The sequence below is a fragment of the Alligator sinensis genome, unplaced genomic scaffold (genome assembly GCF_000455745.1).
Source record: "Alligator sinensis unplaced genomic scaffold, ASM45574v1 scaffold418_2, whole genome shotgun sequence".
In the NCBI taxonomy this organism is placed as follows: Eukaryota; Metazoa; Chordata; order Crocodylia; family Alligatoridae; genus Alligator; species Alligator sinensis.
The window spans coordinates 278,699-303,749 of record NW_005842682.1 but is presented as its reverse complement, the minus strand read 5'-3'; the positions used below and the strand labels follow the sequence as shown (position 1 = coordinate 303,749).

General features: G+C 41.3%; 1 protein-coding gene across 13 annotated transcripts in view; it reads left to right on the top strand.

The window, feature by feature from the left end:
- DMXL1 (Dmx like 1) overlaps window positions 1-25,040 on the top strand; it is a 116,712-nt gene extending 91,672 nt beyond the window's left edge. For 8 of the 13 annotated variants that reach the window (XM_025215882.1, XM_025215887.1, XM_025215880.1 and 5 more), the window contains 11 exons: window positions 1,510-1,596; window positions 3,821-3,942; window positions 4,081-4,222; window positions 14,718-14,768; window positions 15,072-15,132; window positions 15,668-15,795; window positions 16,678-16,770; window positions 17,283-17,374; window positions 19,052-19,104; window positions 23,961-24,178; window positions 24,601-25,040. In XM_025215882.1, the coding sequence (XP_025071667.1) occupies window positions 1,510-1,596; window positions 3,821-3,942; window positions 4,081-4,222; window positions 14,718-14,768; window positions 15,072-15,132; window positions 15,668-15,795; window positions 16,678-16,770; window positions 17,283-17,374; window positions 19,052-19,104; window positions 23,961-24,178; window positions 24,601-24,825 (1,272 nt within the window). In that variant the 3' untranslated portion in view covers window positions 24,826-25,040. The remainder of the gene's footprint in view (window positions 1-1,509; window positions 1,597-3,820; window positions 3,943-4,080; window positions 4,223-14,717; window positions 14,769-15,071; window positions 15,133-15,667; window positions 15,796-16,677; window positions 16,771-17,282; window positions 17,375-19,051; window positions 19,105-23,960; window positions 24,179-24,600) is intronic. The other 5 variants (XM_025215890.1, XM_014524852.2, XM_025215888.1 and 2 more) reach the window with 2 other exon arrangements.
- Window positions 25,041-25,051: the final 11 nt, after the last annotated feature.

Genomic DNA, 25,051 nt, shown 5'->3' with positions numbered 1-25,051 from the left:
AAAATAATTGTCCACCCCTGGGTTAACTGCTGAAACGCACAGCATGGGCAGCCACAAGTACTTGACAGGAAGGGGTTGGCAGCGGGGTGCAGAGGGGGAAGCCTGGAACAAGGGAGGCGGGGGAATCCCGCTGCCTTGAATATGCGACTGCTCCAAACTGTAGCACTAACGTGGATCACCGTTTGTGCAACTCACAGTATAACATGTTACAAGGCTCTTACACTTATCAATTCTAATCATGGTCTGATATTAAAAATTTCAGTTTTTAGTATTCATTATAGCTTCTATCTATAGCTTTAGTTTTTAGCTAGCTGTAGTCTTCAGTATTATATGAGCTTACTAATTTGAAGTACTATAATTTTCATGGGTCCTAATATTAAGTTATTCATAAAATTTTTAAACCATTTTAAATATTTACTCTGAAAACGATTCTAAACTTTTCATTTGTGTTTTTTCATCTCTCTGTACCTCAGTACAGTAGTTCTGGAATGAATCTATAGTAGAGTAGTATTACTGCATTGCATTGTTGCAGCAGAGAGCTTACTAAATTTAAGCATAATTCATATCCCAATTTTTCTGTTGGCATTCACGTTTTGAAGGATTTCATTGCCTGGTTGTGGTTTCCATTTGTTCCTGCAGGAATTGTTCAGATCTAGCATTATGGATAATACTTAAAACTCAAACAATAATTCAGAGATATCAGTACTCCCTGAAGAGGGATCATCTTTAGAGTTCTACTGTACCTTGGCATATAGCTGAGACAACATTATGCACTCAGTTTCACTGATGAAAGTGCTTTAGAAAGCTAACAGATTCAGATACCACCTTTACTTGGGGGGTGGGAATCAAGAGAAAATGTTTTGCTGTCATACACTTAAGCTATATTCTTTTGCAATAATAAAATGTGCAAGATAGTCCAGCATGCTTTTAGACTGGAAACAGGTGTTGCATTCATGCCTGTTTGTCCTGGCATAGAAATACCTTGTGGATTTAGCGTGTACACATATTGCACTTCTAATCAGGATTTAGTGATGGCCCATCTCTGACCCAAATCGGGTCAAACTGGTCCACAGCCTCTAAAGGTTGCCCACCCCTGAGCTAATGGATCAAATTGAACGATACGTAGGCCGTATTAAATAAAGCTTAAAAAGAGGACAGCTTGCTACACAGTACCAACGCTTACACGTAAATACAGTTAAAAATACATAAAGTTGAAATAAAAGATAATCGAGAGCTTGAATATCTGAGATAAGGATAACCAAGGATGCATTGTTACTTAGGCAATCCCTATGCACTAAAAGGAAGCTAAATTGGTTAATGTTTGAATGTTCTGTTGTTTCCCCAGTGATATCAATTGTTTATTCTACTGGACACATGCTACATAATAAATGCACAAGTTTTGTTTATTCGCACATGATTAAATATTTGGCTTGCATTATTCTACTGTAAAACAAATGTTGCATGTGCTTATGTGTACTTACACAAGCATCTTATTTTTTCTGAATACAGATAGAAACAGATCTGGGATATCCAGGAGGTAAAGCACGAATTATTCATAAAGAATCTGACATCATTACTGCTTTTGCAGTCAATAAAGTGAGTATAAAGAAACTTTGTTTCTCTAAAATTGTTCTTATTTTTTATTACACTATATTTTAGATTGTTAAATAGATACATTCTAACACAGTGAGAGTGCTACTGCAGTATTGCCAACTCCACCATGCCAAAAATCATGAGACGAACTCTTAAAAAAATCAAAATTAGCATGTAAATCATGACATGCTATTTTTGAAGTGTGTGGGGGGTGGTATTTGTGAAGGTGTGTGGAGCTGTGAGTGTGTGTGTGTGTGTGGGGTTTGGAGCCCGGAGAAGGAGGGTTCCTGCACACCCTGGTAGGATGCATAGTACTGTGGGTCATCAGTGAGAGGCAGCAGCAGAGGTCGGGGGGCTGTGGCTTGGGAGTAAGGAGCAGACACAGACAGTACCCAGCTGGTAAGTGGATGGGAAGGGGCGGGGGATCAAGGCCCCAACGTTAAGGGAGGGAGTAGGGCCGGAACAGTGGCTGGGGTGAATGGGGCTCCAGGGCGGGTACAAGTCATCCAGAGGCATGGTTGGGTGGCGCAGCTCTCCCCACAGCTGTGTGTACTCCGAGGGTATGGCTGAGCTCCCCCCAGGAGCTCAGCCATGTGATGCTAGTGTGCTTCCTGCCATTGAGTGGGCAAAGGACACGCCTCATGTCCCCTGCCTGCCCAGTGGGTGGCAATGGCATCATGCAGCTGAGCTCCTGAGGCAAAGGCAGCAGGGCACAGAGTCCCAGCCTGAGACCCACCTCTGCACCGTGGGGAGCATATGCCCTCCATGCCTCCCCCAAGGGTGCACGCTACGGTGGGAAGCCACCCACCACCCCCTGCACCTCTGGATATGCCACCTGTGGGACACAGAGAACTCTGGAGCCCCATTCACCCCAGCCCATACCCCTGGGAGCCACGCGTTAGCCATGTTGTGTGTCCCCTGCCCACAGCGCAGGTAGCCCACCTCTGCCCCTAACACAAATCCAGGGGGCACGTGCCCCCCCTGCCTCCCCAAGGGTTGAACCCCCACCTTGCTCTGGATGAGCTGCCTGCCGCACAACCTGCCCCATTCACCCCAGCCTCTGCCCCACTTCCTCCCTCACCGTGGGGGCCTTGATTTGCTCTTCTCATCCCCCCCCACCCCTTTTTCCCCCCCATCCCATTCCCTTCCACAGAATTACCAGCTGGGCTCTCTCTACATGTGCTGGAAGGCAAATCCTGAGATCTGAGGTTTGTATCCTGAGATTGCGAGTTAGGGTTAATTTGATTTGGAAATCGAGTCTTGTGACTGTTTCATGAGAGTTGGCTTTACTGCTTGCCTGCAGAATGGCTCAGATTCCTTTGTCCAGGTTCACAACAATCATGCTATAGAAAATCAAAACTGCACAGTGTTTTGCCTTCCCCAAGTTTTTCCTCCTACCTTATCTTTCATTGAGCAGTAGACAGAGTAAAGAAGGGGCAATTGCACTTTGCCACCTTTCCTTAACAGAAATATACAGGTACTCCTCATTTAACATCATCCTGGTTAATGTTGTTTCATTATTACATTGTTGATCTATTAGAGAATTTACTCATTTAAAGTCGCGCCATGTTCAGTTATAACATTGTTTGGTCACCGCCTGCTAGTAGGAAACTACTGTGACATAATTGGATTCACTTAACATTGTTTCACTTAAGTTGCATTTTTCAAGACATTAAGCGAGGAGTAGCTGTACACCTCAGGCAAGGAGAAGCATGGAAGAGTTGACAGTAGGGGAAAGCATCTTTCTCCTGTGTTTCTTTTCTTGGTCAGACCATTTAACTTTTACATAGAATGGAGAGAGAGGGGGGAAAGATAAGGTAGCAGTCTGAGAGAACTTCCCTACCTACACATGTCCATAAGGTGTTTGGATACTAAAATTGTAAAATAAGAATGTATGTAGTAATCTGTAAGCAAGCTATATGATCCTCCCAACAAGAGACAGCTTGGGCCTCCTGAGGGAGAAGGCTTACGATTTTAATAACGTAAATATGTTACCATCCTAGACGGTCAGACACTGACTTTCAAATGTATCTCAACTTCACCCTCTCTAACTTCATCTTCTTTGTATGCAGTCATAGGCACCTGCCTGATTGACAGGCACATGTTTGTCCCTGCGGATCAGCTAGCTAGTGGTCTGCAAACAAGTGCCAGCAAAAGAATAATTCCAGTTGAAACAGTGAATCCCCAGAGAGGGCCTTTAACATTCTTTGTTTTGTAACTTTTTCAGGCAAATCGGAACTGCATTGCCATAGCTTCCAGCCACGACATTCAAGAACTAGATGTTTCTGGGATTCTAGCTACACAAATCTATACGTGGGTTGACGATGAAATAGAAACTGAAACTAAAGGGTATGTTTATTATATAAATAATTTTATCAGCTTTGGCAATTTTGGGGTATGTCAGTTGCACTGAATGTGGATTAATCAATGATATTATTTAAAGAACCTGTCTAATTATCACTCTGCTTGCAAATGTTACATTTATAGGTCTGATGACTTTTTGGTTGTACATGCTCGTGATGATCTGTCAACTGTTCAGGGTACTACACCTTATACTCACAGCAATCCTGGCACCCCTATAAACATGCCTTGGCTTGGTAGTACGCAGACTGGTAGAGGTGCATCTGTGGTAAGTTAATTGTGGAAGAAGCTTTTAATAGACCTATATTTTGCATGCCTTTCATAATTACCAGTTAGGCTTCCATATTGGGGTGTAAAGAGGCATAGTTCTTATGTGCCATAACAGTGGAAGCTGTAATTTCCTATTCAAGGAAGTGGTGTAAACTGCTATGCCTTGTTACCAAATTTGCCCATTACTTTGGGGTGTGCTCATTTATTAAGGATAGTTTCTAGGGTCTTGGTGATTCAATGTTTCTAGGGTCTTGGTCAATGTGCTGCTTGTGTTACTATACGGAGCTGTATTTCTCCCTTCTGCAAGCCCTCACCCCCAGTGGAGCTATCTTGCAGGACTCAATCTCAATGGGACTGGGTTCCTCTAGTCACCAAATCAGTCATACACACAAACACACACAAATTAACGTGACACGCCTGACCTGGCCGGGCTGATCAGCATGGACAGGCTGACACCCTCATATGCCAAGAATCAGTTCATAAGAGCAACAATAAAATGCAGTCAGACACAAGCACACAGGTAAACAGAATCCCTCTGAATCCGGCTGGGTGTCCAGCTGACACCCTCATGGGCCAGCATTCAGTTCATAAGGGCACGTCTGAGTCAAACTGGGTCAATCAGCCTGTACAAGCTGATCCCCTTATGTGTTTCAAACTCAGCATGTCCCAATCTTTGGCCTCTTGATGAGCAGACCCCACAATATTTTTGGGCTTCACAGGGATCTTTAGCTTAGGTAAAAGAAGCGTTGCTGCAGAGCACGGGAGGAAAGAGAAGCAGAGAAGGAAAAATATACCCAATTACTACCAGTTTGACTATAAAAGTTATTTATTGCTGAGCATATGAAATATATAATAGTACTAGTAGTAATAGACATGCAAAAGAAAAACAAACACCAACAATGACAATACTACCCTGGTTTCACTAAGTATTTGGGGAAACTTAGCTCAAGCTTAACTGATACAGTTCAGGTTCAGAAGTTTATGCCTAGAAAGAAGACAGAGAACGCTGGGATCTCACCTAGTCCACGGTACTCAGGCTGCAAAGCTGACAGGCACAGTCTGTAGCACAGTCCTTGAAGGGAGAGATGATCTGTTCTTCCAGCGTCCCAAGAACGACAGGGGATGGTGTCAGCACAGGGGTTTTCTTCTTCTCCTTCTTTCCTCCTGCTTCTACTTCTTTTCCTTCCTTTCTTTCAAGCACACACACTTACAGATTTTTATACCCTCAGTTCAGCTGCTCCGTAGCACCCTCAGTAGTGTAAATCATTGTCTTTTCTATTGACAAGGGGTTATCTGGTTTGGACCATCTCAGGAAACTGATTGATAATCAGGAAACACTTAAGATTAGGGAGTAACCCAAATACTTGGGAGCCAGCTTGAAATTCCTATGGATGGCAGATATACTGTTGGGATATCTCATGGTTTCTTCAGAAACAATAGATAGCTTGCAGCATCAGGATTTTGGATTTTTACTTGTTATGCTAAGCTGAGGCTTGTGCACGACTTTTCCAGATTTTACTGTAGTCTTTTAACAGACTTAAGACAATTATTGGGGTGCTCATAACCTTTTGTGGAGAGGACTCCCACCAGTCTTCTCGAGAAAAGTATGACAACACCTGTGATTAGGGTTCCAATGGGCTGGACGTTGTGATGAACCCTTAACCATTGTTCAAATGTTGCCCATACCCCCTCTGACTCGGTCTCTTGCCTCAGCATTCCCTAACCTGGCAACCGAGTTTTAGTCAATCAAGTTTAAATAGGCCTCCCATAGTGGGACCGGGGAATGTATGGCCCGAGATGCCTATTAAACTTAGAGGTGTGTGTGTGTCTGGGGGTGGGGAAAGTCCTTAGCAAATCCAGATTAGAACTGGTCTGATAAATGCTGAGCTGGCTGTGTGAGAACTTGGGTTGATTAACATTTAGAGCACAGATTCCCCATCATGCAGTGCTCCCCTGCTTCTCTGGTCCCAGAATTCACTGCAGTCTCTGCTTCAGGCTTTCTGTTCTCCATCTCTCATGTAAATGAATGGTCATCTGGTTCCATCTCGGATGCAAATGAGACCTAGGGCAGTTGGTTCACTCTTGTCACCCTTATCTGGAGGGTCTTAGGTGTGTCTCTCACTGCATCTTAATCAGTTTTGTTTAGGTAGAGGAGGGGAGGGAGGGGGGGTGAGTCCTTTGTGAGTCAGACAGACTGCATCCTGTGCCAGGGTTGCCCAAGAATACAGAGTTGAGGCGTAACAGCATTGCTCATCCTTTTCCTCAAAATTCATGGATTAAGGGACTACACTGAATTTCAGATGCACTAATCAAAAGATGTCTGTCTTCAGTAAATTAAATGGGTTAAGTAACCTAGAGAAAGGTAGTTAGGAGTGTTATCAAATGGGCATTCCATCACTGACATCAGCGTGGCCATTCTTACGCAACAAAACTTTGAAAATGACCAGGAGATTGCAGAACAAGTTATCTACAGACTGTATTGGTTTAAGTATGTTCTAAACTGAGGCTCTGGATTTTTATCCCAATTCCTGAGTTAGCTTTTATAAGCCCTATGTCCAGGGTGAATTTGATTTAAATCAAATAGATTTAAATCATGTTTTAAATCACTAGATAGGAAGCCTCGATTTAATACTTGTTTTCTACACAAAGTGCATTCTTGTTTGATATCCTTTATTCATTTAACTTCTTGAAACTTTGCACTTTTAGAGAAAGGTAAGGGCTTGACTCTGTGTACACACACTTGCAGAGAGACAATAGAGTTCATGGGTAGGTAATCAAGTCTGTTCTCTCTCCTCTCCATATGGTGCTGTTAACAAGGATATTCTCTGGAGATACAAATCCACAGTTTGGGAACTGAAACTAAGCATCACAGACATGCTTAAATGGGATCTTGTAGACTGAGCACTGAGTCCCATTGGGTAGAGTGGTTTTCTTTAATCTTTTACTAATCTATAGAGGAGCCTCTGGGAGCCACATAAGACTGGGCCCTAATATAGTCCATGGCCTGTTATGGCCGATTTATAGAACTCTTCTAAAAAGGTTACATGAATATATTGTCTCAAGTAGTATACAATTAGAAGTTATAATCCCTATTCCATGATGATATCTTTGAGCTTTAACATTTCTTAAATTAAAACTATCTTTATATAAGTTTATTTTTTTTTAAAATCCTTACCAAAAAATAAAAAAAGTGATTAAATAAAAAAGTCTGATTTAAATTTTTAAAATCCAGGGGGTTTTGTGGTTTGTTTGTTTTTTTTTTTAAATCATTGATTGTTAACCACCCTGCCTGTGTCCGTCGATTGGTTAATGGCTTGGTTATCTCTCCCCTACCCACTTTGCCTCTCAGCAGTGCCTGTACCTTTTTCCTCTCCCTTTCTCTACACTTTGTGTTCTGATCAGTGCTTTCTGTTTAGCAGCTCTGCTTCCTGCTGTCTCTTCACAGCACCTGATGAAGTAAGCCCTCTGCTTATGAAATCTTCTGCTACACACCTCTGGTTTAGTTGCTGTATAAGGGGTCAGTTTACCCTACCATCTGCTTAAGTAACTAGTCAGAGTAAAAAGAGACTTGAACAAAAATTTGGGGTTAAAAAAAACCTAGATTCAGATAAAAAACTTAAATTGCTCTCATGATGAGCTAAATCCAAATGCCGAACCTGAGCACCCAGAAAGAAGTATGTGTTTATGAATTGACACACACAACTCAGAAGTGTTAGCATCCAGAATTGTGAGGTAGCTTGTTGCTGTTTGTATCAGGACTTCAGATTGATGCCTGGGGCTTGATAAACTCTACACTCTAGGCTGACCATTTTTATTTGGGGGGGGGAGTAAAGTATCTAAATATTAACTCAGTCTACTACAGAATATTTTAGTATACAGCTGCTTTAGTATATGGTATGAGTGTGATTCTGTAGCATTCATTTCAGTCAGTGCAGGAGTGGTATTGGTGAGCTCTAAAAGTAGTTCCATCTGGTCCATTTCAATTAGCAGGACACAGGACAGTGGGTGAATTAAACCGTGGAGAAAACATGCTTTCTAGGAGTTATAAGCAAAATATTGAACTAAATGCCATGTTATATTGGTATGGCTACGTTTATTTCTTAAAATTTTAGGCAATCTTGTTCTGTATAAATTGTTCTTCCTATCTGTTGTCAGTTGCTGAACTACTTTCCTAACTCCTAACTTTTTTAGGGTTATAAAAACAATAAAACAATATTGAATAGTTCACCTAGAAGCTCCCTGTTTTGTATCTTGGTAACTTGAATCTGGCTGCTTGGTTTCCGTGAAATAGTTGAGGTCAAAACACCCAACTAAAGCATGCAAGTATCCATATTGCAAAATCTTCCACTAGAGTAGAATGAAAAGCTTTCACCGAAATATTTGCCTTCACAGGGTGTTTGTTACTTGGAATTCAGAAGGGCATGTGTCTGGGTACATCCTGAGTATCACTTATAGGTGTCACAATCCTTGGCAGTTTGGCAATATCTTTTTCTTTCAAAAGCCAAAATTTTGCTCAGGTGTATTTGAGCCCTAGGAATTAAGGAATTTCTAGCAGAGGTGATGTGTAGTACTGTTTAGAGATTTGTGTCCACCATCAAAGGTAGGGAACTTGTCCTTCCTTTCCTTAACAGAAGGCTCCCAGGAGACTAAATGTAAAGCTAAATCAAGCATTTTCTTCCAAGTCCACAAGAAACACGGGAAAGGACTTAAACAAGCATGAGAAACAAATCTATTGTTAGTTTATTTAACTAACTTATTAACTGCTACCACTAGTCACCAGCACAAGAATTGAGAGAGACGTTTTATGGTTTAAGGTTTTTTGTTTCTCTTACTGTAACTCTGGCATCTTCCTGCAGCTATTAAAACAAAAAAACAAAAAACCTGAACAAAGAAAACTACACTTGCGTTGGAAGAACAGTATTACTATATAAATGAAGCAGTCGGAATAATCATAGTATAACATTTAATTGTGCTGGACTTACAAATGTCCATCTGTTCCTTCCTTTTCTCCCTTTCGTTTTAAATGTGTTGTTAATCTAGATACCTTAAATTTGAAATAGAATATAGGATGTGGCAAATTAAAGCCTGTATGGGTGTTGTACTAATACTGACCAGAAGAGAGGATCATAAAAATGCTGTCTGAATTCAAAAAAGTGCCTAGCATTTTTTTTTTAAGTAACTTTAAGGTATATTTCTACTGTCTTTACCACTAAAGGCAGTGCTGTGGTGAAACCTGTTCTCTTGCTTTGCAGAAGTACTATGGCCATAATAGTGCAGTGCTGTGGTTGGGATAATTAGCTTGGGTGCAGCACCATATGACCATAACTGAAAATATTGTGGCCAGGGAAGTAGAGGGACCTTCAGGAGAATGCTGCCTGACATGGTAAATTAATGGTGGAACTGTGTCCCCTAAGTAAAAAAATAGTCTTTGGTATTTGGAGCATGAAAATGTTACACAAGTTGAATAATTATTCTCTAATGAATAGTGACCAAATATTCTTCCAGGTAGTAATGTGTAGTTTGGAGGTTGAATGATTTTTTTTTTCCTTGCATAGAGAGTTTAAAAAGCCTGTTTAAAAACTAGCTTGACTGTCACCTCTGCTATTTTAAAAGTTTAAAGTCTGTATTTGGGGAAGAGGGGGATAATTCTCAAAGTGGGCTTAATGTCCACAGTACCTTGTGTGAAAACTCATCTCATTTCTTTACATAACCAGCTTTGACTAATCTCTTAAGCTTCCTACCTAATAGCTTATGGTGGAGTACTTACGTTGTTTGGTTTTTAATCCTCAAGACAGTGCTATCACCTTTCTTGGGTACAGTTATCAAGATGGGGGTGCACAATTTCCAGCAGAACCTGCTTAACTAATATTTTGGTTCCCTACCAGTCAGGTGTTAGGCCTCTTGTTATACAAAGATAGCTCACAATACGATGCACGTGAGTCAGATGCTTATGGTATTTTATTGAACTATTTGTATTGCAGTTTGATTATCTGCTAATACACTTTTGCTGAGTCTGGGTTTATTCATACTACCTCAGTAATGACCCAAAGAGTAGTCCTTCCTTTCTTGCCTTTCCTATTCACCATCTATGTAGGGCCATTAGCATCAGATGACATCTTAGACATGTGAACCTTAAATCTCAAATACGTGTGTTGAATCTGAAATGAAGTTAAGAGCTGGATAAGAAGTTGCTAACACAGGTTCAGTCTCGATCCAGGGGGAATACTGCAGTGATACAGGTTGTCATGGGGATGCAGTTTTCATAGGTGGCATTTTGGAGGATTATTTGCTTTTGGCAATACTTCCTTCCATCCAACTGATCAGACAATGAGTATTTCTTTATATTGTTTGTTTTCATCCTTCATGGGCGAAGACAACTGCATCCAGGGAGGGGAGGGAAGAAGAGAGAAAAGTGGGAAAGAAAAAGGGAAGGAGAAAAGAGAGAGGGAGAAAGAAGAGAGAGAAGAAAAAAAGGAAAGGGAAAAGAACAAATGGGGGAGGAGGCTAGGTCATGTGAGTATGTAGGTGACGTTTAAGTCCAATATTTGCTTTGAACAATCTGCTGCAGCAGGGGCAGGAGAGCGATGAGGACAGGAGGTTTACATTTTTTTGGTTGAGTTTCTACATTGCTTCTGCCGTGTTGCTGTTCAAAGGCCAATGCTCCGTTCTGGATTTGGGAACTCAAGAATGGACGGTTGTGAGCAATTTGCTTCCACAACTCTGGATCGATACCGAAACTCTTTGGTGCCTTGTACCACTTCTTTGGTGTGCCATGAAAGCGTACTCCATTTGACAGTTTGCCATAGAAGACTTTCTTTGGTAGGCGAGTGCCAAGCTTTCTTGAGAGATGGTCAGCCCATCTTAGCGCTGTGCCAGTTTCAGCAAGCTGTGAATACTGGGGTCTTCTGAGCACCTGCGGCACAAGATCGCTATATTGTAGGCCTGCTGTAATAACATAAGTCCTATTGCTTATCTGAAAGATAATTAGTTGGAGCCACTTTAGGTGTCACGAGAAGCACCAAAATAGATCTGCATCTTCCAGCCCATCTGCATAGACTTGAGATGAGCTGTTCTTTTAGGCTTTCATGTCTTCAAGTAGCTTGAAGAACATTGGTAGATTAAGCTGGATATATAAAACATTAAGAATAAGAGTTGAGAATGGTAATTGAGTGCATGTAGAGGGGCATATGGAGATATGGTTTACAAGCATGGTTAAAAAACCCAAGCATGGATGCAAGGATGGTGTTTACTTGCCCTTTTTCCATACTGTTTGTGTGAGCACAGTCAATCCAAGGTTTTTCTAAGAGAAGTTTTTTGGGAGGAAAAACACCTTCTCCAACCCTTTTTTCACAAAGTGAAATAAGCCAGTGGTATAGATATTTGGTCTCTGATCAGGTGCGCTATTTCACAATCCACACAACATCATGGTTTGATGGCTTCTTACTTATTGTAACATAGTATCTATTATTGCTATGTGCCTTTTCCTGCCTCATCAGACCACTTTCATTCTCCTGATTTCTTGCTAGCCTTCTTTCTCATGTAATAAGCAGTAGATGGAGTTAGTTCAATCTTCCAATATTTTTTTTTTCCTCCTTCTGCTTTCTCAACTTTTACTACCTCACTCTGTGTAAAATTTCTCACTTGTTTCTTTGCCTGTCTTCATTACTTTAAAAACACACAGCATGGTGAAAGTAATGGAACCTTGTAAGGTAATATCAAGAAACAAATTAATTTTAGAGACTGTAAAACCTGTTTTTAGCTTTTCTTCTTTCTCCTTTCCATTAAGCTAATACGTGGTGCATGAGTGAGAAACTACACATTCTTTAGGGAGGAGCCTGTCTATGTCTTCATCTGTGTCTGTACCACTGTTTGGCACCATATTTCTATCCTCATAATAAAGCAGATAGCAATATGCTACCAACGGCAGGGGTCACATGGTATGGTTCCAGCTTACAGTCCAGATTCTACCTGTGAAGCCAAGGTCTTGGTAACAGTTTCATAGTGGCAGGAATTAAAGCAGGAGCGAATAGGTCTGAAGTGCAGTGGCAGCAGAGGGATTTGTGAGTGCAGAGTGGCCTGCCTCTGAACCAAACTCTGTTACTTCGGCCCACTGCTGCTAGAAGGTTAGCGACACCTGACCTAGGGGGTTTATGATTAGCTTAGTGGAAGCATCTGTGGCAGTGCATCAACTTGTCTTGTAAGCAGGTGTAACTACAAGTTACACTGGTGTTTAGGACACCTTGCTGATTGTCAGATTTCAGGTTCTGTGTTGTTACCTTCAGTCTTTTATGGAGTAGGCCCAAAGGATCTAAGCAGGTGCCTCTCCTCACTCATTTTCCCACCCGTCCATTATAATCGGTAAGAATTTTGAGACCACAGAATCTCAACTGTCAGCAGCTTTTAAAATGACGTACCTTCACATATATTGCCCTTTGGGGCCGTGAAGCAACATGTTAGAGAACTTGCACCGAAAGCCTTATAACATTTGTACTGTTCTGCAACTGTTTAGACTTGTTCCCCAACTCTAGTTCCAAAAAGTCTTCCAGCATAGCTTAACACTTGATGATAAATTCCACTGAAACATTTAATGTAGAACAGGTGTCCTGTAAATAATTGCTAAAAAAAGAAAGTTAAAGAGTACTTCTTCCTAGAATTGAATGTACTTTGTATTATGTATGCACCATGCTGAACAGGGAAATAATAAATGTCACAGGGGCAGAACTTGTGTAAGATTCTCAACTTCTGTCTTCTGGTATTTGAGGAATATTTCTCTGCCTCTGACCTCTGAAATAAGCAAACTGACAACCAATTTGTTCTGATTATGGAATAGAAAGTATAGTTGGTAGTCCAGTTGCAGAATAACATATCTCTTTTTCATTTTAGCATAATGAAATGTCAGTATGTATGATTTCTCAAGTCCTTGTGTAGATTTTATTTTACAGACTTGTCCATTAACTTGACAAAGAAAAGAGATGGGAACTTTCTTTTGGACCTTCTCTACCTAAAAGTTTAAACAATATTGATGGAAGTACACTGACTTCTTTCAGTCTCTAACAACTTATTCCTAGTAACTTAAATGAGGTGTATTGATTTTCTTTCCATTATCCTACCAAGAATAGATCCTTTTCTATCATTTAAAATTTGCCACTCATGTTCCCTGCAGAAACTGAACTTATTTGGAGGCAAAAGTATTTTTCTTTTCTTCTTTTTTGTATTGTTGCTTTATTCAGAAACACATCCGTCCTGGGTAAATATGAAGCTGCTCAGCTACCAACACTGAAAACATATCCTGTAATAAACTTGATCTTAGCCTACAAGAGCCTACTTGGGTAATTAAAAAGATGCCAGTCTGCTTCATAATCTAGTCAGCTAGGGAGCAGGTCACTCCATTGAGTAAAAAAGACGGCTTTAATGCCCAGAAGAGCTATGTATTAGAGATCTTCCTAATAGCTTAGGTGAGATATAAGCTTATTTCATAATGCTAAATAAAGATGACTCATTATAACACTGCCTTTTAATTTGTATATCTCACTAGTAAAGAAGGGTAGTGTGTTATGTTACATGCAAATTATTTTTGCTCTAAGGAATAAGTAATGACAGGGTATTCTACAGTTACGAAAGAAGGTGTGAAAAATTTCCCCACGTTGACTCTTGATAGTGTAGAATTAGTAACTCATCTTGATGACTGCAGATGTCTAAGCAACAGACTTTCTGCAGAACTTAATCTGTCTCGCTTTCAGAAAGCTTTCTGGTTAGAAAGAAAATATTCAGAATATAAACTAATGTGCTCTCATTTCTTGAGCACACAAGTAGACAGTTCTGTCTGTTGTGCTTGCCAGTTTATGGCAGTGTAGTGTAGTTAACGAGGTACTGAGGAGCAGCCTTGTTGAGACTTCTCCACAAACAGCAGGACAGCTCTGGGGATTAGAGACAGTAAATATGTAAAGAAAATGGAGCCTTAGATTTGACATCTCTTACTAATCAGAATGTGTTAATTGATGGATCCTGTGTTCCCTTCTCCCTTAAGAGGGTAGTATGGTGGAACTGGGCTTCTAACCAGGGTGTTCTTCTTGGACTTGACTTGGTCATGGTCTGCTGCCCCACTTTGCTGACATATTTCTGGCTAGTGCCTGATAATATTTTTCAAGCCATAGGTGCATATTATCCCTGTGACAACTTAGTATTTTAGCAGTGTACTTCGGGGGGAGTCTTTGGGATTTAGAATAAAGCCATTATTGCAAGTCTGTGGGATTTTTACTTCTGAATTCAGTAGCTGCTTTTGAACATCTTTGGTTTTTTGGGAGTAAGCTATATTACTAGTTTACTAGTGGATGGCCATAAATCATGCTAATTCTTTCTCAGCCAATGATTATAAATTAGATAGAAATAAAAAACAAATATTCCCTCTTATTTATTTTTGTTAAAGCTTCTGTTTACCTCTCTCTTACATGCTTCTGCTTCTGCCTCTCTTTTGCTTATCTTACAATATTCAGGAATATTCCAATAAATTTAATGGAATCAGAAAGGAATTGGCAAGAAAAGAGGTAAGATTGCAGTCTAAGGAGTGTTTATACCTAGAGCCGTAAATCTATGAAGCAAAAAGCTTTACATGTATCTGGGTTAATAAAAAATTTGTAATATTTTAATATATCAGTATTGGGAGAAACTTCAGCTTCCATTGACTTAAATGACTATTTCTTAAAAAAAAAATAAATAAAAAAATAAAATCATTTTGCTTTCAATAGGAATTTCTAAAGAGAAACCTATTTCCCATCACTAATTACTATAGTCCGGTAAGTGTTTTGTTAGTTATGTAATTCAACTATCTGATTATCTGTCTTGAACAGATGCTCAAGAAGGCTATTAATAATGTCAGAAGAATGGCTTCCCACCCAACTCTACCATATTGTAAGTTCACTGTATTAACCAGCACTGTCTTAATGTACTGTATTTGTTATACATGTATACATTGTATAAATTACTCATTTATACAAGCACAGCAGCATATTTAAACCTTTTAGAAGAGAAGAAGAAAAATGGGGGAGGGGTATAATGCTGATGTCACCTAATAAATCGCTTTGTGTTTTGCTATGACTTGACCATTTAAACAATTCTAAGAGGCGGCAATGAGATGTGTTGACAGTGGAATTTAACTAGACTTGAATACTGGGGACTGAAGCACCATTAATTAAGCATTATTGTGCTGCTGCTAAAAGTCTGTCAGACAAGGTTCTTTGGGTAGATGTGATATCTTTTATTAGACCAGCTAAATAGTTGGAAATAAGATTGTTCTTTGCGTGATTTGCAAGCTTGTTTTTGCACAAACACCCCTCTTGAGGCATATGGTGACTCATTCTTTTCCTGAATGAAGCCTGCATTTTTTCTGTTCAACTAGTAGAGCATTTATCAAAAAGGTTATTTAATTAACTTCTTCCTATTACAGACCTGACAGGCGCTCAGGATGGTAGTGTGAGAATGTTTGAATGGGGCCATGCACAACAAATTACATGTTTCCGCTCTGGTGGCAATTCAAGGGTAACACGGATGAGATTTAATCATCAGGGAAATAAGGTAATGTACAAAATTACTCTCTACTCACCTTATGCATTATCATTTGGTAGTCCCTGTGTTCCCCCTGTAAATCCAGAAGAGTTCTTCTGTGTTGGTTTGCTGTTTATAATTATAACAATATTATAGTGTTGTGAATGGGGTAGCATGACTCTTTTGAAAGGCTTTCCTTCTCTGCTGAATATTTGCTTTTTAGGCATTTAAAAAATGAATGCCAACAGCATAGCTGAAGTGTAAGTTAAAACAGATTTTTTTAAACCCTTTGCTTGTGGTGAATTAGAACTTTTTGGCAGGAACAGTATCTACTTGAAAATTCAAACCAGTAAAACTAAATGCAAGTTTTATATCCCAGTGTATGTTAAGAGGTAGGTACTTGTGTATTAAGAATATCAGACTATTTAAAATATCTGTAGTCTGGACACTACTGTTCCAAACCAGTGTTCTTGGAGGGTTGCTGATTTAGTAATAGCCTTCATTAAATCTAAGACTAGTTAAAAAAACAAAAACAATCAAACAACCCCTCAAAACAAACAAACCCAGAAACAAAAAGCCCCTGCTAAATACCAGAAGGTACCAAAACTTCCATTTTCCTTAACTTTAGCCATTCCTTCTCCACTGTAATGTCCAGCTGTAGAAATAATATGTACAGTGAAATTTTACTATTCCTAGCACAGTAGTACAATAAGCTGATAAGTTGCCTTGAAGCCGTATAATATTGGGAAGTGGTCTTGGAGCAGTTACTTTCCAGAATTAAATTAGGCACACAGTAATTAGTGCATTAGGAGAAATGAAATTGGTGGTGGTAGAATTTATCTTAAATGTAATAACATACAAAGTTTTATGCATTGATATAGTGCACTATTGTGTATAAATTTCTCTCCTCAGTTTGGGATTGTTGATGCTGATGGATATATAAGTTTATACCAGACAAACTGGAAGTGTTGTCCACATACTGGAATCACCCCCAAACCATATCTGGTAAGCTATAAAATAAACATAGTTCTATAAACTTGCTTTGTACTGTCTGGTTTGTTTGCTTGTTACTTCAGAATAGTTTAAATCTACTCAGATTCTTTAGTAGTTTAAAACTCTACTGCTAGCTTGTCTTTGAAATTAAAATAATAATAATTAGTATTACCATAATATCTACAAACTGCACTTGGAAGATAATTAATTTTCCTATGTCTTAATTAGGAGAGAGGAAGAAAGATATTAGATGTAAAATATTTAGCCATTTTAAGTGCTTTGCAAAGGGAGTGTGATGGGAGAAATCAAACATTTTTATATGCAGTTTTTACTAAATTTTGGGAAGGAATTTAAAGTCAGTTTACAGTCATTGGAATAAATATAGTGCGTCTTGAGCTTTACATTCTTTAACTTTGCTGATTTGAATACGATATGTAGTGTATATTCTTGTAATCCAGGTGCCATGTTAATACTACAACTGTCTTTGTGGCATAGTTACTAACTATGTACTGTAATTTTTTCAGACATGGCAGTGTCATAACAAAACCACCAATGATTTTGTTTTCATCAGTTCATCTTCTTTGATAGCCACAGCTGGACAGTCTACTGACAACAGGTAAAAACTCACTTAACTAAACTTGAATGATGAGCGCACACTGAGTAGTATTTCTTTTATGCTTCCCTGTAGGATATTGTTTGGGATCCAGGTTATCTTCTTGTGAAAATAAGATTTCTGCAGTTGAGGTTGTCCGTACCAGCCAACAGAAGTCAGAGCAGCACTTTAGTGACCAATCAGCAGGGATCCCGGTTTTCAGTTTCCCACTGAAAAACAGAGAAAACCACGGATTTCACGGTTTTATCCTTTTACAAGAGAAACCCCCGGATTTCCCCCTTTTGCAAAGAGCTCTGCAGGCTTGCTGAATTCCAGCCTGCAAGAGCTGTTTTGAAAAGGGGCGAGAAATCCCCAACCCTGCCCAGAGTGGGAGGAGAGGGGGAAAGGAGGGGCCTGATGCTCACACTTACTGGAGACTGCTTCAGGTTCACTCTTCTTGCTGGAGGTAAGTGGGGCTTAGGGGTTGGGGGGCAGGGTTGCGGGGGGGGAAGATGGCTGAGGGAGCAGGGGAGGTTTGCAGCCGGCCGGGCACTTTGGCTGGGAGGAGAGAGGGTGGGGTTTGCAGCCTCCCCATTCCTGGCCAGAGTGCCCGGCCAGCTGCAAACCGCCGTTTCCCACCCCCCACACACACACACTTCCTGAGCCCCATCCACATTGGGCACTCTGGCCAGGAGCAGGGGTTTGCAGCTAACCAGGCTCTCCAGCCAGGAGGAGAGAATCTGCAACCCCATCCACCGCCCTCCTGGCTGGAGTGCCCAGCCAGCTGCAAGCCCTGGGTCACAAATGCAGGGGCCAGGGGGCTGCAGACATGGCGCCTGAGGGACAGGGGCTGTGGGTGGGAGGCAAGGGGCACAAGCAGGGCTGGGCGACTGTAGTGGGGCAGGGGAAGTGAGGGACACCAGCAGGGCTGTGTGGGGCATTTCATTTTAACCACAGCTTTGGGGATTTTTATCACAGTTCGCAGTTTTGCAGTTTTTATCAGAGAATTTGTGATTTTTTTTTTTTAATCACGGTAAACCAGGATCCCTGCCAATCAGTTAATCTTCGTAGGAGCCATGTTAAACCAATTAGTTCATAAGGTGCCACCCTGCTCTGCCTTTTGCCTGGCATCAGACTAACACCTCTAACTGTCTCTCATTACCAGCTGGGGATATGATGGTATCAGAGTGAAACCCTGCCTATGTCCCTTCTCCCCAGTATAAATCATTTTTTGTAAGATTAAAATCTTTTGTGTCCATGGCTGTACCATCCCAAATTTTGAAACAGGGTTTGGAACAAGCCCAGCAGAGGCATGCAGTTAGTTAACACGAATCATGCACAAGAACAAAGATTACAGTGCAATGTGCATGTATTTGAACTGTGTATTTATGTTATGTATGTTCATGTATTTAATGAATATCTATGCATGAAGTGCCAAATGGGTGATTAATTACTTGTAATCTTCCCTTTCACCCTTACTCATGTACTTCTTTATATTAGGCATGTTAAACAGATGTGAGAATTGCTTCGTAAGAGTAATTTGGGCTTTATCAACCTTAACATTATCTTTTCTGCTTTATACTGAATTTAAGTAGAATTAAATGCATATAAGCTGACCAACCTCAAGTGTGTAAAAATAAATAATTCTCTCTGACATTTGAGTTGAGTGAAATAATACATTCTCTTTTACCCCTTCTACAGAAATATATGTTTATGGGATACATTGGTTGGTCCTGCAAATTGTTTAGTGCACGGTAAGCAAAAACACTAACAAAATTAATCAGTTACAGTAAGAAAGGATCATTTAAAAATTGTAAGATGTTTCTGAATTGTTTTTCTTATAAGTTGAACAAATCACATAGATGGCATCAGTTTTAAATGTATTTGTAAAGTGTCTTTTACCTTAGCCTTTCTCCATACTACCTTGGAAATTTGTTTTAAAAATTGGAGTAGATGTTTAGCTGATATAAATTGTTAATAGCTTCATTGACTTCAGTGGAGCTATTCCAGTTTACATCATTTGAGGATCTGCCCCTCTGCAGGTACAATTTGTGTTACAACTTGCCAGTGGAGAGTATCCATCTACAAAACCCGTCTTTTATTTTAAAATAAATTGAGCAACTCCCTGCTTATGTATATAATATAGCTACTGCAGTAAAGGCTGCATGTTATGCCGTACTTAGGCTAGGGACAGACATTCAAAAAGCCTGAGCTTGAATTGACTCAATATTTGCAGGTTAGTCTAATCTGCAGAGATTGAACCAATTTGCAAGTGGTTGGCCATTCCCTTTTCAATCTGGAAATGCAGACACATGCCTGCGGTGACCCAGGCCAGAACCCCGGCGGGGCTAAAGTAGCCCTCCCTTCCCTTCCACAGGGAAGTTGAGCTGGCAGAGTGGGGAGGAGGGCATGGCCAGGGCCCTGGCAGGCCTGAGTATGACTGAGGGAGGGGTTTAAATCCCTGCCTTGGCCTGCAGGGTTGGCCAGATGGAGGCATGGCCAGACCTCCATGGCAGGAGGAGGAGGGGAAGAGCTCTGCCTGCCATAGCAGCTCCCTGGCAGCAGGGAGCAATCTGAGCACACAGCTCCACTGCACAGCCCCAGAGGGGAACTCTTTCTCCCCATTTTCCCACCACTTCTCCTCCCTCTCCCCCACTGCCATGGGGCAGGGAGGGGGGGGCCTCTGTGTAGTGCTTACTGGCCCCAGAGTGGGACTCTTCCCCCTTTTCCGTCCCCCCCACCCTAACTGCAGGGCAGGGAGAAAGGCTCTGCGCAGTGCTGCCTGGTCCAGCCCAGCCTGAGTGCCGGGGAGTGACTGTCACTGAGCTGCAGCCACTGAGGATGGTCCTGCCCCTGCAGCCTGGGCCAGCCCTGCTCAGCCCCACCCAAGGCAACTGCATGGCTGGGCAGGCTCGCAGGGGCAGGGCCCTCCCCAGCAGGTGCAGTTCAGTGATGGGGAAGTTGAGCCCTCTCAGTGAGAGCAGCCTGGCCTGGCGTGCGTGGGTGGTGGCTAGCCAGGCAGTGGGCTACCTGGGCCGGCTCAGAGATGCCGCAGGGGCTAATGAGTCCACAGCAAGCCCCTGTGGCGGGTGGCTGCTGGGCTCCGAGCCTGCTGGCACCTCCGAGCTGGCCTGGGTTGTATGCCACCCGGCTATCCACTACCCATGTGTACTGAGCCAGGCTGCTCTCACTGACAGGGCTCAGCTTCCCTGTCACTGAACTGCAGCTACTGGGGAGGGCCCCAGCTCTGTGGCCTGAGCCACATCCACCACTTGGCTGCCTTGGCCTGGGCCAAGCGGCCCGGGCTGCAGGGGCAGGGCCATCCCCAGCGGCTGTGGCTCAGTGACAGCCACTCCCCGCACCCCAGCTGGGCCAGGCTGGGCAACACCATACAGAGGCCCCCTCCCCACCCCACAGCAGCCTGGGGCAGGGGGGGAGGAAAAGGAGGGGGAAGAGTCTTCCTCTAGCACCACACAGTGGCAGGTGACAGGGGATGAGGGAGTCTGCTCCCCCCCAGTGGCAGGGGGAAGAATTAACCCCTTCACTTCCCCTTTAGCCTTAATGGAGCCATGCCAGAATGGCTGCAGTCCCTGCCGGTGGGATAAGGGAGGGAGGGGGAGGATATACTCCACCCCCCCCCCGGGCACCTTGACAGAGGCTGCTGCCCCTCCCTATCCCCTTGCTACTCCAGCGGTAGGGGCGTGGCCAGACACTGTCCCAGCATGGCCCCGTTAAGGTGAAGGGATCAGAGTGGGGTGTAATTCCTCCCTCCATCCCTTCTGCCCTTGGGGACCACAGCCAAGGTCCTGGCCATCCCCTCTGCCTCCACCGCTCACCTGCAGACAGTCAGACCCCGGGGGGGGGGGGGGAAGGAAGGGGCAGGAGGGAAGAATTAACTCCCTCCTTGCCCAATTTGCCTTAATTGGGGCCATGCCAGGACATGTCTGGCTACATCCCTGCCCAGGCTAGAGAGCAGGGGGGTGGGTCCAGCCCTGCTTTCTGGAGCAGAGAGCACAGCCCAGTTCAGGGCTGCATAGCATGCTGGGATGCTGGAGGACTCTGGTTTAACTTAAACCAGGAGGAGGTCTGGGACAGCAGTTCCATAAACTGGTTTGTGCCAGATCAGTTAAGTTGGATATTACATTCAACCAGGTTTATCCTAAACTTGTTTTAGCCATTTTAAAACTGGTTTATGTACACTGAACTCTTGTTCTGTTACAGGTTTAAATCAGTTTCTGATCACTTAAAACGGTTTATGTGCAACTTCTGTCCCTAGCCTTGGGGTATAGACAGATGTAACAATTGATGTTGAAAGATACAGCTATACACTGATATGGTGTGTCTAGTATATCTGCATGACTCTGTAGCCATGCAAGTGCAGTACAAACGTTCCACACTCCAACTTTAACCCTTTGACATTAAGGCTGCTTGCAGATGTTAAGAAACAAAACAAAACGGTGCTTTAAACTCAGTGTGCTCCCCGCATTGAGTTCAGCACATGCCCAGAAGAGGCAGCGCCTTAGTTGGACCTGACTCGCCCAACATTTGTATAGATTGGGAGCTTTAATGGGGGGTTCTTGGCACTTTTATCTAACAGCTGATTTAATGGGCTTTAGATAAAAGTGCCAAAAAGCCCCACTGAAGCACCCAATCTATTATAGATGCCATGGAGTCGGCTCAAAGTAATGTGCTGCTCCATCCAGTAAAGTGCAGGGGAGGGCATTGTTTTGTTTTCGTTTTGTTTCATTTTTGTTTTGTTTTGTGTTTTGTCTGCAAGAAGCCTTAGGGTTACAATTAGGGTGATTTTTGCAAACTTGCATTCCCCAGGATCATGCCAGGATAATAGTCACAGTATAATAGCTGATGCAGGCTACTGAACGACAACTCCTCCTCCCCCTTTAAAACTGTTAAAATGCATCTGTTACATTTGTCTATACCCTTACTTAGGAATCTCGTGGCTTTACTCATAATTAATTTAAACATAATGAATACAATTAATTCTACCCTTACTAGAAGGTTACCTCCTTTTTAAGCAGTTGATTAAAATGCACTTGGTTAAGTAATCAATTAGCTAAGACAGTGGAATCCTTTTAATTTTAAATAACTGTAAGTTACTTTAAAATGTTTGCTATTGTGGGTGTCCAAATAAACACCCGAGTACATGATCCTTGCTATTAGATCAAGTCTTTAGGGCTTGTCTGTGCTGGAAGATTACATCTTAGGGTCTGGCTACGCAACCAAATGCAAGTGTTGTTGCAACATGTACAAATACACATGCTAGTTCTGATCTAGCATGGATACCAAGAGCAGTAAATGTATGGTGCACTAGTTTCAGCATTAGCTATCAGCAAGAGTATGAGCTATCCAAATCCAGTGCTTCCCATCTTTTGCTGGTGTTACTCATTCTAGCTAGCTTAAACTATTGTTCGTTCTGCCATAGATAGTACAGTTCATAAAGCTGCTGATCCCTCTATCTGTTGCTGTTGCACATTCATTTGGCTTTATAAATGCTTTAATTCTGGGGCATCACACAGGTGTCTCTCACTGTGATAAATTTCTAAGGCACATCATTAGTCTATGTAGTGATACAGAAATAGTGTTATAAGGTTCTACATATCTGTTTCTACATCAGATTTGCCAAGTGTGCAAATATAATTAATCTTTGATGTGGTACTTAATATAGCATTAGCTTTTTGTACCGTTTCATCCAACACTTAATATTCTGAAAGACACCTATCTCCTTCTCTTGTTGTTTTACATATGTGTTCACCTCAGTACCAGTACAATAACTATGGCCTTTAAAAGGACCTTATGTTTATTTGTGTGTTTGTTTAGCTGGTGGTGGTGCTTAATATTATATCATCAGTCGTCTTTGTTATAGAAAAATTAAAATCCTATTTGCTAGAGGTCCAGTGTAAGACCATTGCTAAAATCACTACTCCAGGTTAAAATAGAATGTGCATGGCTTCCAATTCTAATATTTAGAGAATATTTCATTATTTAAGAACCTACAAATAGTGTGTACCATCAGAAATGTGTCAGGTTTCAGGTAATGTACAGCATCTGACTTCAGATTCAGCAGTGCAAAAGCTGCTGAGCCTTAATTATGATAGCTAAAATCTGTCTTCTATTATAGTCCATATAATAAACTTGTTCTCACTAGTAAAGAACAAAAGAGATGTTCAAGTGAATTTGACAGGCAACACAGATGAGAGAGAGAACTCATTGTCATAAAATATTGAGGCAAGGATCTAAGCAGGATTAGAGTAATGGTTAATATATATCTTTTATGTGGAAAACATGCATAGTATCTTGGTAAAACCTAGAAAGATTTGAGAGCATGAGAATTTTTCTCAGGATATAAAATAACCCATATTTATAGGGATTTAGAAGTACTTTCCCTGTGGGTAAGCTATTACTTAATTGAATTCTTTAGTGATTTTTGTACCTTCCATGGAAATGTATGGTATTTGCCACTATTACAGATAGGGTAAGAAATTAGAGGACCAGTGATCTGATCCTCTGTGACTGCATATATTTCTGTTGCTGCTACTTCACTCCATTAGAGCTGAAGAAAAGGTTAACAGTTTCCTTTTGTTTTGGATTTCAGCTTTTGTGTGCCATGATAGTGGGGCAACTGTACTAGCATATGCTCCAAAACATCAGCTTTTATTATCAGGCGGCAGAAAAGGATTTACCTGTGTCCTTGATCTTCGACAAAAGCAACAACGACAGCTTTTCCAGAGTCATGATTCTCCAATTAAAGCAATTGCAGTGGATCCTACAGAAGAATATTTTGTTACAGGATCTGCAGAGGGCAACATAAAGGTAATTTAATTTTACCTTAGTAGAGGAAGGTATAATTCCATTCTAGATATTTGAATGAATTCAAACTATTCTGCCAAATACTCGACCAGACTCTTGCTTTGGCAAGCCAAGTGGCTTATCTGTTATGTCTCAACTTCTGTCATTCTTTGTTCAACCTTAACTTTTTGCATTACCTCATTAGTGCTTAACTGGACAACCTTGATTTTTACCTTAATGTTGTCTTCATATTTAAATAAGAAGTACTGCTTTTAATATAAATAATTTGAAAAGGAAAGGAGGTGTACACTGTTACTGTCTGACAAAAAAAAAAAAATCAAGCCAAGTAGTCTGGTTTTTCATTAATGAATGATTATTATGAGTAAGTTTGGAGTACCTAAGCATTACTAACATAACAACATTAATAATGTTATAACATTTTTCAGGTATGGAGTTTATCCACCTTTAATCTTCTGCATACATTTGTCAATGAGCATGCTCGACAGTCCATCTTCAGAAACATTGGGACAGGAGTCATGCAAATTGAAACCGGACCAGCAAATCACATATTCTCCTGTGGAGCTGATGGGACAGTAAAGATGAGAATCTTGCCTGATAGATTTATCCCATTTAATGAAGTGTTAAAAAATGATGTGAAACTTATGCTGTAATGTTTTTGTCAATACTGTACATAACTTTTCAGAAAATATTTTCCATGGAAGTGGCCAACAAATGTAATATACAATGATATCTGGTGCCACAAATAATTGATTTTATGTTAATATTTATTTCCTGAAGCTTTAGTCCCTGATGCACTGATGCCTTAAAGATTAACAGGCTCCTTTAGACTTTGATTTATATTGCCTAAAGTAGAAACTATAAATTACTCTGTAAAAT